This window comes from Esox lucius, chromosome 12 (assembly GCF_011004845.1).
Source record: "Esox lucius isolate fEsoLuc1 chromosome 12, fEsoLuc1.pri, whole genome shotgun sequence".
NCBI lineage: Eukaryota > Metazoa > Chordata > Actinopteri > Esociformes > Esocidae > Esox > Esox lucius.
The window spans coordinates 3,674,188-3,688,537 of NC_047580.1; the positions used below are offsets into that span (position 1 = coordinate 3,674,188).

The 14,350-nt window shown below is 43.3% G+C and overlaps 1 protein-coding gene across 2 annotated transcripts in view; it reads right to left on the reverse strand.

The window, feature by feature from the left end:
* Positions 1-14,350, reverse strand: part of LOC105013995 (ERC protein 2) — a 274,188-nt gene that overhangs the window by 191,984 nt on the left and 67,854 nt on the right. For both annotated transcript variants that reach the window (XM_020051575.2, XM_020051576.2), the window contains one exon: positions 6,093-6,230. In XM_020051575.2, coding sequence (XP_019907134.1) covers positions 6,093-6,230 — 138 coding nt within the window. The remainder of the gene's footprint in view (positions 1-6,092; positions 6,231-14,350) is intronic.

Below are 14,350 nucleotides of genomic sequence, written 5' to 3' on the forward strand. Positions count from 1 at the left end.
TTCTGTACTCCTAGCTGTGTCACTGTGGAAGAGCGAGCACAAACGCATTTGTTTCATTTGGAACATAACTCGACAGCCCGTCCATCACAAAATGACTGTTGATGTTAACAAAGACCCCACAATGTTTGTTAGAAGTTACGGTCAGGTGGGAATAAATTGGAAACTTGTTCAATTCCCAATATACCTAGTTATGTAATAAGATACCATTTTAGGCTTTCACAAGGCAGTTCAGAGAAACAGATCATGTTTTTTTCCCGTTGAGAAACAGATCACTACTGCATTCCATCCACGTAACTATCGGGGGTGCAGGAGGTGTGGTTGCACCTGGGCCCCTGGTGGGTGGGGGGCCCGTGCTGGGCCTCTATCATACTTTACATTGTGTGTTCCAATTTTTTTCATAATCAGAACCCAGTACATCTACCGCAGGATTGGTTTCACATGCGTATATATGGGGAGGGGGCATAAGAACATATTGCACCCAGGCCCAACATCACCACATTATGCCAGTGCTGCATTCAAATGTGTATTCCTGCAGTCACTGTTCTTCACAAAAGTCAAATAAAGGCCCATTTATTTGTACATTATTTATGATAATCCCATACGTCTCATCAAAATACTTTGAACCAAATTCATTTAGAGCATTTTCCTCACTCGGACAACAAATGACATGCAAAAGTTGCCCAATTAACAGGATGGATTGGGGAAAGTTCCTGCCGTGCACTGTGCTCAAGTTCAGAATATCTTTCAGTCAAACCCATACAACATCGTGAAGCACAGAGCCTGAGCTTTGACAGCGTGTTACTATACAGCCATTACCAACTTAGGCACTTAAGATCCCAAATCTGCCTTTTTTCAAACTGTATACGGGTGTAAAGGGCTACCGTGTTAAAAACAAAGAATGAAGTGTTTACAATAACTGTCAACTTAATACTTCAAGGAGATTGCACAAATCATGTATCAAAAGCAGAACAGGCCTAACCCACAGCCTTGCTTTAATGAGAGGCGTCAAGGAGGAAAGAGAAAGAATGGTTGGGAGAGTAAATACACAGCTAATTGGTCCTGTTTCTCATCTGCTGCGCAATATCTCAAATATGTCTGGGTTTGAGGGGGAAAACAAGGACGTGACAAAGAAATACCGTATGTCTCTTTGACATGCCAGACACACATGCATACACACACACACACGGGCACGGACATGCAGGCAGGGAGTATTGCCTGGCACAGGCTCCAGTCAGCTCATTTGAACCAGCGCAATGTGGGTGGTGACTAACTGCATGTGCAGGTTTGTAACAGTCTGATAGATTAGCGGTACACACACACATACAAAGGAACAGACACCCACCCACACACACCCACCCACCCACACACACCCACCCACACACCCACCCACACACCCTCCCACCCACACACACACCCTCCCACCCACACACACATAGACAGACATACTAAATATACACAGATGACAGACAGACCCACACAAAGACACACCCACCCTCCCACCCATACACACACACATAGACAGACATACTACATACACACAGATGACAGACAGACACACACACAGACACACACATCCTCCCACCCACCCATACACACACACCCACACACACACACACACACACACACATAGACAGACATACTACATACACACAGATGACAGACAGACACACTCCACTGCTGCACTTGTAAACTCATCAAGCACGCCCTACATAGACCACAACACTCCCGGACTAGCCAAAACTCTCTACCCTTAGGTGGGGTCATGGACGACTAATACTTTATCAGAAACCGCCCTGTGGGTCGACCTGACAAAGCCAATTGAAGCACCTCACAAAACAGAACCAAATGCAAAACACACAACTGCTTGTCCGGTTCCACTTAAGGATGTTTTCACTGCTTCTTATGACTCAGTTCCTGACATTAGTTTACACTTGGCAGACTGGAATACACCTCAACTGAGCCAATCACACTCAATCTCCGCTAAACACACACGTGCATGCGTGTTTACAAAATTCACATGTAAACACATGTGGAAACAGCAAAACTAAGAGCTGTTCATATCTCACTAGGCTGTCCACAGAAGGACGTGTAGGGTTGCTTTATGGACAGTTCTTTCATCTTCACCATTGCCTTTAACGCCACACATTTCCAAAACACATTCTTATCACAATGGTGAGGACTATGTTTTAGGAACAACCTCTGTCTCACTAATGCAGTGCCCATTGAACATCAATGGTTCATGTTTAGAAAGCATGAGAACTCCTTAGCTGTCATTGTAAATACATAAACACATTGGTTGGTGTTTGTGTACAAAAGGAAAACCCCACTGGTTTCAAAGGAGAAGAACAAAAAATGTTTTGTCTTGGGTGAGTAAGATTTTCCATGTTAGCCGAAGGTGTCTTTTTCACCAGAATTCTTGAAAAAATAAGGCCTTTTTTATTGGATACATTTATACCACAATGTGACCTTTAGTAAAAAAAGAATATAATAATACCACTACTGAAAATAAAAGGCTGTGACCTGAAAGGTAATTCATTTATGGAGCTAGCGTTGTGTTCACGGCACATTGGGCTAACTGACTAGCGCTAAGGTGAGGCTTTATGAGCAACAGCTGCTCTCCTACCGACTGGCTCACTCAAATCAAACTCAGGCTGTTTAGAACCAACAGTCAGCATTCATCTCATCCAGCATTCATTCTATCACAAACAGACTCACTGAAAAACTGACAATGGAAAGCTAGATGAAGTCATAACCCTCCACAACCCCAAATGTCTACAGCCCTCATTAACCTCAACCATCCATAGCCCTACACAATCTCAGCCCTACACAGCCCTCCAAAACCTCAACCATCCACAATCCTCCAAAACCTCAATCATCCATAGCCCTCCAAAACCACAACCATCCACATCCCTACACAACCTCAACCCTACACTGCCTTCCAAAACCTCAAATGTTAACAATCCTCCAAAACCTCAAGCATCCACAGCCCTCCAAATCCTCAACCTTCCATAGCTCTACACAACCTCCACCATCCACAGCCCACCAAAACCTCAACCATACATACAGTAGCTCTACTCAACCTCAACCATTTACAGCCCTCCATTGCACTGGTCAAACACAGTCCGCTACAATGATACACAGCCTTGCATAACCTCAACTATCCCAGCCCTCCACAACCTCAACTGTAAATACTCTCCATAACCTCAACCGTAAACAACCCACCACAACTTAAATCGTCTAGTGTTACATAACCCCAACCATCCAAAGCCCTCCACAACCCCAACCCTCCAAAGCCCTCCACACCAAAACATAGACAGCCTTGGAGTTGGGTCAAGATAGTTATTTTATAGTAGGAAGCTATTTCTGTCAGAAGACTGTCCCATTACCACCCAAACCTAAAGTATAGGTTATCATGATGTTCATGAAGACACCCATCATCATCACCTCAATCATTAATTTCTTATTAAACCAACCGTACCCACTTTTTTCAACCCTCCAATCATAACCAGTTTCTCAACCCTATCATCCTCCTTATCTTCAAGATGATCACTACCTCCAATCATAACCAGTTTCTCAACCCTATCATCCTCCTTATCTTCAAGATGATCACTACCTCCAATCATAACCAGTTTCTCAACCCTATCATCCTCCTTATCTTCAAGATGATCACTACCTCCAATCATAACCAGTTTCTTAATTAACCCTGTCATCCTCCTTATCTTCAAGATGACCACAACCTCCAATCATAACCAGTTACTCAACCCTTTGCTCATCATCATCTCAAAATCCATAGTAATAGAGGAGACGATATCCAGTAAGATCTGGGTGTTTCCCCCCCTGCATCTGTTTCATTGTATATATAACCCTGTGAGTATGTTTATGTGGTCAGCAATGAGGGGGTCTATCAGTGTGCAGAGCCAAGTCAGAGCCGGTAGATTACTTCCCAGACTGTTAACACTACAAAGGCCAGGCCTTGTTGGACCCACGTTTCTGCCAACGAGGTGTCATTTTGCTAACTGTCTTTTCAAATATTCTGATAGTCCTACATATATGTAACTTTCTGCTATTGGAGAAAGTACAACTTAGTTGTGTATATGAAGGTCTTGGAGTTGGCAGTCCAACCCTGTTCCTAGGGATCTGCCATCGTGTAGATTTTCTCTCCAGATGTTATTATAAAATCACCTTTGAAGTAAAGCTTTTGATGATAACCAATAAAATTCTGTATAACTGTTATTGTGATGAATAGACTAAGTACAGAATAATATTCAGTAATAGTATTCACTGCAGCTTAGGGTTCTTCCCAAAGAATGTTGCGCAACTGAGCTCATTATAAATCTTAAGAAATGACTGCCTATAAAAGTGTTGCATATCTGATGGGATACACAAACAATGCCATAGACACATTCTTTGCCAAATCATCTTGACAGCTTTATTACAAATGTAAAATGGACTGTTTGATATTCCATTCCAACCACAAGCTGCTGATTTGGAATAATAAATCTGTCATGAACATTCATTAGTTTACTTTGTTTAATGCTTGGCCACTGAGTTTAAATTGAAAATCACTTATGAAAATAACCTTATTTTCATGAGGAAGGGATACAGGTATGACACACTATGAGATGCTCATTCACACACATCCACAACCTGAATAGGAATTTCAGTCAAATATTATAAGGCCAAACAGGTGCCACATTGATTCACCATTCTTCAAAAAAGTGAAGTGATATCCTGTTTTTTCTCAGGCAGATGTATCTCACAAAGCAGCCGGTGGTGTTGGTCCTCACCAGGAAAGGTTGGAAATGTGATATTAGAAGTGGTATATAGATTTTTGTCACCAATTTTCCCAGACAAAGTCTCCATCTCACCATGTAACTCTGATGGTCACCTTGATTAACTCTGCCCGCTGGACCACTCTGCAAGAGCAGTGGTGGGTCCCTCTACTGGGTCTGTCTATGAGACCAGTGCCCTGAGGCTTGATGGAGAAACCAACTAGTGTTGAGATACTCATCTATGAACTCCCACTAACAGTAGCTACTGACTTTTTTACTGACACTCAGCGTGGGGCACAGCGCTGATTAACAAATAACAAATAAATCCTTCTCTATCGGGATGGAATCTGTAACATTTTCATATTCTTTTTTATTATCTATTACCAGCGATTTGTATGCTTTCCGGGAAGAGAAAATGGGGGAAGATAGAAGCAAGATCTTTGATGGAAGAGCAGTGGGCTGGATTTGAATCCAAGCTGCAGCAGTACATGTATACCGGAATAGCGGTTTCACCGCAAGACCACGTTATCTAGTCCCTTAACACAAGTGTCTTATGCCTTTTGTGGCCTTTAGTCTTATGCTAAAGACTCTTTCCTTTTTCCCCTTCCCTCCCATTCTTGTGGAAGGGCACTCATGCTAGCGTTGCTAGTGAACCGATGGCGGAGATTCGGGATCACGGAGAGCAGCTCCCCAAGCCTGCAAACGGGACAGGTCTTTGAATCCAGCTCGCTTCAGCAGCCACGACCAAACGCAGCTACATCCCATCGAGGCCATATCAACGGGACTGGGCTGTAAATGAGGGAGCTGAAGCTCCAGTAGGGGTAAGAGACGCCAACAAGTTACTTACTGCATGTGTTTGTATGTGTCCAAACAGACTGCGGCAACGACGACAACAACGGTCCCAGAACAGTGAGCCGTGTGAGTGAGCCGAAGGCAAACTGTGAGTGAGCCAGATACAGCCACAAGTTTTGTGTTCTTTCCCCTTTTTTGTTGTTGTGTTGGTTTGAACAAACCCCTTCAGCAGTGCCAGCTCTAGCCTTTTGGGGACCCTAGCGTTCAGGGGCTCCCTAGTGGTTGGGGCCCCCTAGCAGTCAAGGGCCCTTAACAACTTCTTATGTCACTTATGCCTAGAACCGGCCCTGCACTTTGGGCACATCACCCTCAGTTTTCTCCTGGGTTATCTTGAAAAATAATTTCCCCACCGATTCTTTATTTCTCTGTTTCTTCCTATCCTTATTCTCTCTACCTCTGTTCCTTCAGTCATCCTTTCCATTATACATCCTCCCTCCCATCCATTTGTCCTCCTCTCCCTTGGTGTACCTTTTCAGACAGGGCCTCTTCCAGTGTGGTCAGTGCTGTGTCAGTGTTGCTGGAGTCAGTCTGCAGACCCTTGACTCGGTCTCGCAGAGCCACCAATTGCTTGTCCTTGTCCTTCAGCTGCTCCAGTAGATTATCTATCTGAGGAGATGAGATGGAGAGTCACAGAGAGAGAGAGACAAAGAGAGAGACACAGGGAGAAACAGAGAGAGGTGGTTGTAAACTAAGCCTTTTTCATAAGAGGTCAGTGACTGGGAGCTCTCATAACATAATGTTACAGGATGTACCAGCAGGCAAACTTTGAAGTGAAGAGCACATAAATAAAAGGACCGACAATAAACGGGCTTGATCAAGCTTACTAATACGAGTTCCACCCCTGGCTCTATTCTTCAATTTCCTGCTTTTAACCATCTCCACTACCAGATGAGAGAGATGTGGCTTGTGATACTGTGTTCTCTGAGATAATTAGAGATATGCCTGGAGAAATAATGAGGGATGTTCTTAAAGAGCTTTATAGAGAGGTGTAAACAGAGGAGCAATTTGGCTTTAAAAGCTTCCGGTGGATTGGTTTTCCTCTCTTTTCTCCACTCTACTGAAATGGCCAACTGGCTTAGCTGTCAGTAGTACTTTCTAGAGGCCTTGAAAATGGCTATATTGAGTTCAAGAGGCTTCTCTTTCTCTGTCTCTTTTTTTCCATTCTTTGTCTCCCTCCCTCAATCCCTGAACCATAATGGCAATTTACCGATCTGTAGATCGCCAGTACACCTAGCCAAGTTTAAGGAGGACGTCTGAGTTTTTTTATGTTTAGTTTTTTACTGTAAATTAATGATATTTAATTTGCAGTTACATAAGTATCTAACTTAAACTACTTTTAATTCTAAAAATGTTAAATAACTTACTTAAACTGTTGGTCCCTAGCAGAACACAGAAGTACATTTGTAAATGCAAAAAAAAAAAAAACTGTACAGTGCCAAAACTTACTTCAAACTATAATCTTCAATAGATGGTAAGTTCTTGCTTCCACAGCTATGTCAATGATTTTTAGAGAGGTTATTGTTCTCCAGTACAGTGGCCCTCAACCTTTTTCAGTTACTGTACCTCCCAAAAGATTTTGCACTGGTTGGAGTACCCCTGAAGTACCCCCTCATGTTAATTTCACTAGTAAGCCTATGGTGTCATGAGTGTTTTCAAGTACCCCCTGTGGAGAGGCCAAGTACCCCCATGGGTTATAGTATCTAGGCAGCAAAATAATTGCTGTATTTATACAGGACATTGTCCTTTTCATTTGTGAGCAATTATTTAGGAGCTTAATTAAATACATAATTTTGATAAAAACAGATTTTTACGTGATGTCAGAGCCACCTGCACTAGTTACCACTCAAACTCCACTGTGAAATGTGGTGGCGACTTATGTTGGCTACAGAACACCGATCACTCCAATCAGAGGTGTACCCATGACTGAGGTGTACCCAAGACTGAGGTGTACCCATGACTGAGGTGTACCCATGACTGAGGTGTACCCAAGACTGAGGTGTACCCATGACTGAGGTGTACCCATGACTGAGGTGTACCCATGACTGAGGTGTACCCAAGACTGAGGTGTACCCATGACTGAGGTGTACCCATGACTGAGGTGTACCCATGACTGAGGTGTACCCATGACTGAGGTGTACCCAAGACTGAGGTGTACCCAAGACTGAGGTGTACCCATGACTGAGGTGTACCCATGACTGAGGTGTACCCAAGACTGAGGTGTACCCATGACTGAGGTGTACCCATGACTGAGGTGTACCCATGACTGAGGTGTACCCATGACTGAGGTGTACCCAAGACTGAGGTGTACCCATGACTGAGGTGGTCATTGCATTTACATTACTTACGGATAGTTCCTCTTGTGCCTGAACTCTACCATTGCATGAATGTGTTACTCATTTGTACCACCAGGAAATGTTTTGAATTAAGCTTTTACATTAAAGGGACCTGTTTCTTTATATAATTAGGGTTAATAAAAAAAACAATGTACTATTAACAAATCTGATCAATTATTCCCTTACTAAGCAGATTTTGAGGCCACAGGCACATGCAAAATGAAATTATATAATCTAATAAACGCATAAAATAAATCACAAGCCGGAGGACAGTCTCAGTCTGGCATGCAGAAACAACCCAGCCAACAAGAGAGAGAGATATTAAATGGTCAAAAGGGAGAGAGCTAGCATTCCAGTCATGGGTACATGGATAGATAATGCCCATATCTCCAACAGCCATTTTACAAATGAATCCAATTAAATCGGAATAAATCATAGACTCTTGTGTTCTTATCCCCAGGAGTCTGACAGAGAGGCTTGAAAGCAGCGATGTTGGCTTTTTTTCTTGAGGGAAAGTGGTGAAATTGAGTGGGAAAAGCGACAAGTAGCCCTTGGTAAATCTTGATAGGCTAATGTCTGGGATTATGGCTCCCACCTGGGGGTCCCTAACAGGCCGGTAGGCAGACGATGGGGCGATACCAGAGTTATGTGGGACATTGAGACAGTCATCACTGTCCTATGAGGTTCTTTCATTTCTGACACTATTGGAACTGGGGTCATCACTTCTTTTTACTAAATGCTCTAGACTTGGGAACAGAACTTAAGAAAAAAAAAAAAACCACACATACCGGTCCCTGTCCCAGTTGGTACCACAGAACCTTATTTCAGGACAAATTGACCATATCACCCCCGGTCTTACATAAATGATTACACTCTCCACCAAGCTTCGTTTGCTTTGGCTAGCCAGCGCTCAATAACAACCCCCCGACGAAGCATTACGCCTCGTGGTCTTCCGTGAAATCACGCAGTAAAGACGTTAAGCACAACTGGACCTTCAACTCCCAGGATAAGAATGGGTCCCATTATTGTTGGATATGGGAAAGAATGGTGAGGAATTCTGGTGGTGAGCTGGATGGATCTGTTTCGTATGTGAAATGCATTTAGTGGATAGGCAAGTAGGAAGGAGCCTATATTGGCACCTATATTGAGAGGCAGAAGGCCACTTAATAGTAGTTGATGTACATTGCTGTGGGCTGGGACATCACTTTCATTAGATTAGACATTCTTGTAATTTAGCAGACACTCCTATCCAGAGTGACTTACACAAGCAATTAGTGCCTTTCTCAGGTACAGCATCACAGATTTGTCATATTTCTGACAGATTTAAAGATACCTGCACAGGCATAACTGACCATACACAAGGACATAGACAATGTCTATTACATCAGCGACACTCCATTAAAGAGTAAGAAATACACACAAACGATAACCTTACAATTTTGCAAACACGCTAAAAAGTCCCATGATGTTCCCACTACATACGACTACACTCACTTTCCCCTCTTCCATGACTAATGCCTCCATTCTTCCAGACCACCTACATTAAATGGACCAGTGAGAGTCAGTGAGATCGGTACTGTACAGTATCAACATTATCATGAATGTCTCTGCCCCTCTCCCATGCACATAGCTTGACCATTGTTTGCGGCCATGTTGTTTTGACTAGGATAACTTTATCGACACAGCGATAGGACAAAGACAGCCCCCCCCCATTTCAGGATTGATGCTAGTGGCCCCTGACCGCAACTCTGGCAGTCCATCTAAAACCAGTCACACTAAATACTAGTTTCTGACCTAACCAGCTGTTACTGCCCGCTGTTTATGATTAGACAGTGGCCATTCATGATTAGAGAGAACATATTTGTCAGGGTTTCGGATGTAATAGGAGAACCAGCATCTGAAACAGTATCACGTTTAGTTCCTCTGGTGAAGTGTTGATCTAAAAGCAGCTCTATCCGGACAGAGCGGAACCACAAACTCAGATGACCCTGCAAGGTTTTGGGTTCTGTCCAAACTCTGAACTGGCAACCGGTTGTGTGTGTCCTCTGAAAGAATAATTTTTGCAAAACACAAAGGAACACCGAACAAAGCATGATGCCCATAAAATTCAATAATTTTTTGTTGTTCTATAAATATTTTGGACCAATGAAAACAGCAAACATTTATAGGGCTTATATGTAAAGGCAATATTTTCGGAGGGGGGGACTTGTCATCACATTACCAGACTTGGTTGGCAGAGAAGAAAATAAACACACATTCACTCTGGGACAACTACCACAAACTTTAACATGGAATTCTTCCCTAGAGGAAAACTAGGTCACAGAAATACAATAGTATACTTGGAAACTTTGGGCTCCAGATCAATCTTTAAGATTGGGAAGAACATACAGATTCATTCCCCCCACCACAATCACATACAGCACGCATATATTAAATAAATGAAACATCTCAATCTACATTTCAATCTTTGTCTCAATAATATTATCTTATTGCTTAACACCAAAGTTATTTCTTGTTGCAGCCAATCCATCTCCTTCTCCCTTTCTTCACTCAATCTCCCCTTTCTCGTTCTTATATCAGCCTCTGTTATGCACGCACACAAACACACACACACAGAAATATAATTGATGTCAAACTTTCCAACTAGTCCTCTGCTACGATTTCTAGGAAAAGGCCTCTCATACTATATGTCTCGTCAAAAGCAAGCTAAAGTTCAGTGATTAGATACAAGACCCTCTGAGAATTCAATGACCTTTCAAACATGGTTTAACGATGCAGCAGGTTAGGCAGAGAGAGGATGTCTCCATGATGAGCAGTCTCTCTCAGTCACAACTCTCTCTCTTCCTCTCTATCTTCTCTCACTCATTTCAATTTATCACTCCCTGTTTTTTTTAGGTTCTCTCTTTATCTTTCTATTTCTCTCAGACGCACTCACACACACACACAGATGTGCTTTCACAGCCGTGGTTACACAGTCACAATATAGTGTACGGCAGCAATAAAGCTGTGAGCTGTTGCCCTCTAGTGGTATTACTGCACATCTCCCAATGAATCAATTATTTTATGAGTATTCATCACATTCCAGGAGACTTCCATCCAAATGCGTAAAAGGTCTGGTGGACGAACCCGTTAAACTTGGCCTATGTTAGCGAATACAGCAGCATAGGTGCAGTGAACACACACATTTCGGAAATGTGAACCGGTCAGTGGGGTCACCCTGGTAGTAGTTGTAGAATTTTATACAGAACCCAAAACCAGTTAAGTTAATTTGGCCATATGGGTACAAAAAGCTACCGGGTAAACACTGAAATGGGGGGTTGATTGTAATTGTGCCACTGGAATATGTTTGCAATTGAATGGTAGACCCAGGATATTGAGAGTTTCTACATGTCAGTTCACAGTCAGCTGTAGATACTGTAAGCCTGCTGCTGAAACACTCCCCTGGAAATGGACACTTGGCTTTTACACTTGCTCACCCTCTATGATGTCATGCTCTTCGCTCAAGGACAAATGACTCATCGCTATCGACCGTAACGACAGAGACATTATAAGACAAGTTACTTCTGGGGTGGGTGATTGGAAGGGGGGGGCCAGTTGGTAATTCAACCGCCCTGTCTCATTTTTGCGAGTCCTTCGTTACTGTCAACAGTTCATACCAAGTTCAGTCCTTTCTATGCTGGATCACTGGTCAAAGCATCCTATTGCCAATAAGGCTGTTGTTAATGTGTAACGTTAAACTTGAATGTAAGCTGCCTATTTAACTCAGCGGTCACTGGGTCAGCTGACTGTGCATTTGCGTGACGACCATCAGGACAAAACTACAGCAAGGCCTTTCAGGGGACATGTCCACGTGCAGCCCCCTTTATGGACCACGTGCAGGCTGGCGCTCTGGCTATCAGGCCCAAAGGTTGCTGGTTCGAATGCCTGAGGCAACAACCTGAAAGAAAACGCGCCCATGAGCTTAAGCACCCATCCCCGATTCCTCCTGTAAGCTGTTAAGTCTAAGAGCATCTGCTGAATGCCTCAAATGGAATGCGTGTGTGTTCAACGTGCATTTGGGTTATAAATGTATAGCTGCCTGCCTTCGCCAAACCACCAATGCCCTATGACCAGCACCTTAACAGCAGGCAGTGTTGCCACGCCAGCAGCCAGTCCCTTGCCAACCACAATGTCGTGGAAAAAGTCGAGGGAAGAGAGCAACTCGGAGAGACAGAATTTTCTACGGGCTTCAGTCCGATTACGATGCCGGCCTCTGACTCCCTGAACTGCTTCCTCCTTGGTCCTCTAACCTTCTCCGGTAACCACTCTGCCGTGTTTAGAAATACAAAGCCTTTCTGTGTCTCTCAGCATATGCACACAAACACACAAGTGGGCGCACACACTGGTAACCTGTACAGAAACATACACACTGATACAGGCACACGGACCACGGCTCTGTCTGTGTGCCCTTTATTCCCGGTAGAACATATGGAGATCTAAGTAACACACACAGACACACATATACTTACTCCCCTTAACTGACTGCCATTTTCAAACAACAGGGTCACAACCAGACATACTCCGCCTCTGCAGCCACCCCCCCATTCCATCATTCCCCCATTCACTCTCTACTGCATTCATGCATCTCAATTAGACACTAGCATAGGAAACACACACACTGCAAAAAGAAAGAGGGTTTAACATGCACAGTTTTGGACCCAAAAGAAGGTACTGAGAAAAAATATGAGATTCTCTAGTACTATATCTGGTGCATAGATGACGATGGATAGCAAGTATACCAGTTCCATTTGATCCATCGTTATCCGTGCATGCTTGTGTGCGGTAATGTTGATCCACTTCCCTGCTCCTTAAGCTTAGGGCCCTATCTCTACCACCCCCCCACCCCTCGGCTGTGGAATGCTGCAATGATTGTTGGGTAATTACCCCAAATGCTTTACTCCTCCGCTCCCAGCACCATTAGTATTAATTCTTTTCTTTTTCTTCTCCTCTGAGAGGGAACGCCAGAGCTTTGATCCGGGGGAGGGAAGGAACGAGAAAACTGACAAAAAAGAAAGGAAGAAAGTCAGGCCACCCAGCTGAGAACCCAGCTGCGTTCTGCTCACCTCTGCCTCTCCTCCCTTTTAGGAGCCTATTCCTTCGTTCCAAACATTGAACTTTGTGCTGTCATATCAAGCAAAAAGACAATGTCTGCTTATGGAGTGGAAAAGTTACAAGTTTTTTTTTTTATTATTGTCCAGCCAAGGTACATGCAGATCACTGGATGTGATTTTCTGTTGTTTTACTCTTGAGGATCTTTCTTTTTCAAGCTGTCCCTGACCTCTGAAATGAACTTTCATTTCAGTTACAGCCTTCTTGCTAAGAGCTTGGAGTGGAACACGTTTCCATGACAATATTTGTTTTAACACAAACCTGACTTCAAAGATGTATTTTTATGTGGCTGTAAACTTGCTAGCAAAGAGCAATCATTGACACCACTGTAACCTGTCTAAACTGCAGCACAATAACTGCAGCACATGTAAGGCTAAGCTAAAAGGCAGTGACTGACATTGCTGATGGCAATTAATGTCCCGTTTCTCCATAACACAACAGAGCGGAGACAGGACATTTGTCTGCACGATAAAGCATGTAGTTAATGTATAAAACATTTCCAGCAACTCATTTTTGAGCCAATGTGCAGTGCCTGCTCTTCTGCTTGGTACGGCAGTGTGCAGTGCCAGGGTTTAAAACTTGTCTTCCCCTCGTTCACACCACAGCTCCTGTCCTGCAGAGGTAGAAATATACAGGAAAAGGATCATTATTTGTGAACTTGCCATAATAGCTATATGAGACTCAGCAATGAGCTGGGAAATGACCGGAAAATGATTGTGTAAAGGGTTGAAAATATAGTTTTTAGTTGACAGTTTAAGACATGTATTTAATTATTTTATTTTAACCAGGTAATTCCTGATACACAGTCACACCATTGGATAACACTGTCTCCCGAACACTAGGGGCGCAGTGCAGCACAACACAGAATAGGCATGTAATTTCACAACAGAAGAATAAAGCCTGCACACTGAATGACACAACATGTTTTCTGCTAATTATTTTCCAAATTCAGGACTGGGATGCAGGACCCCACCATGGCCCATGATAACAACTGACACAGATTAAACCAATCGCACATTTTCCAGATATCCTGATAACCTATGCGCTTCGTTTTGCAGGGGCCCACCACTCTGTTTGCTGAAAGTGTGGTGGGCCGGAATCAAACGAATGCTGCAGCTGTATTAATGCACCGGACAGTGGCCCATAGACTCCCCAGCCCCCTCAATGTACATTTTTATCAAATATAACTTTTCTACGGTAAATTGTAAAATTGTGTGATATTGTATTTTTAACACAGTCCCCCAA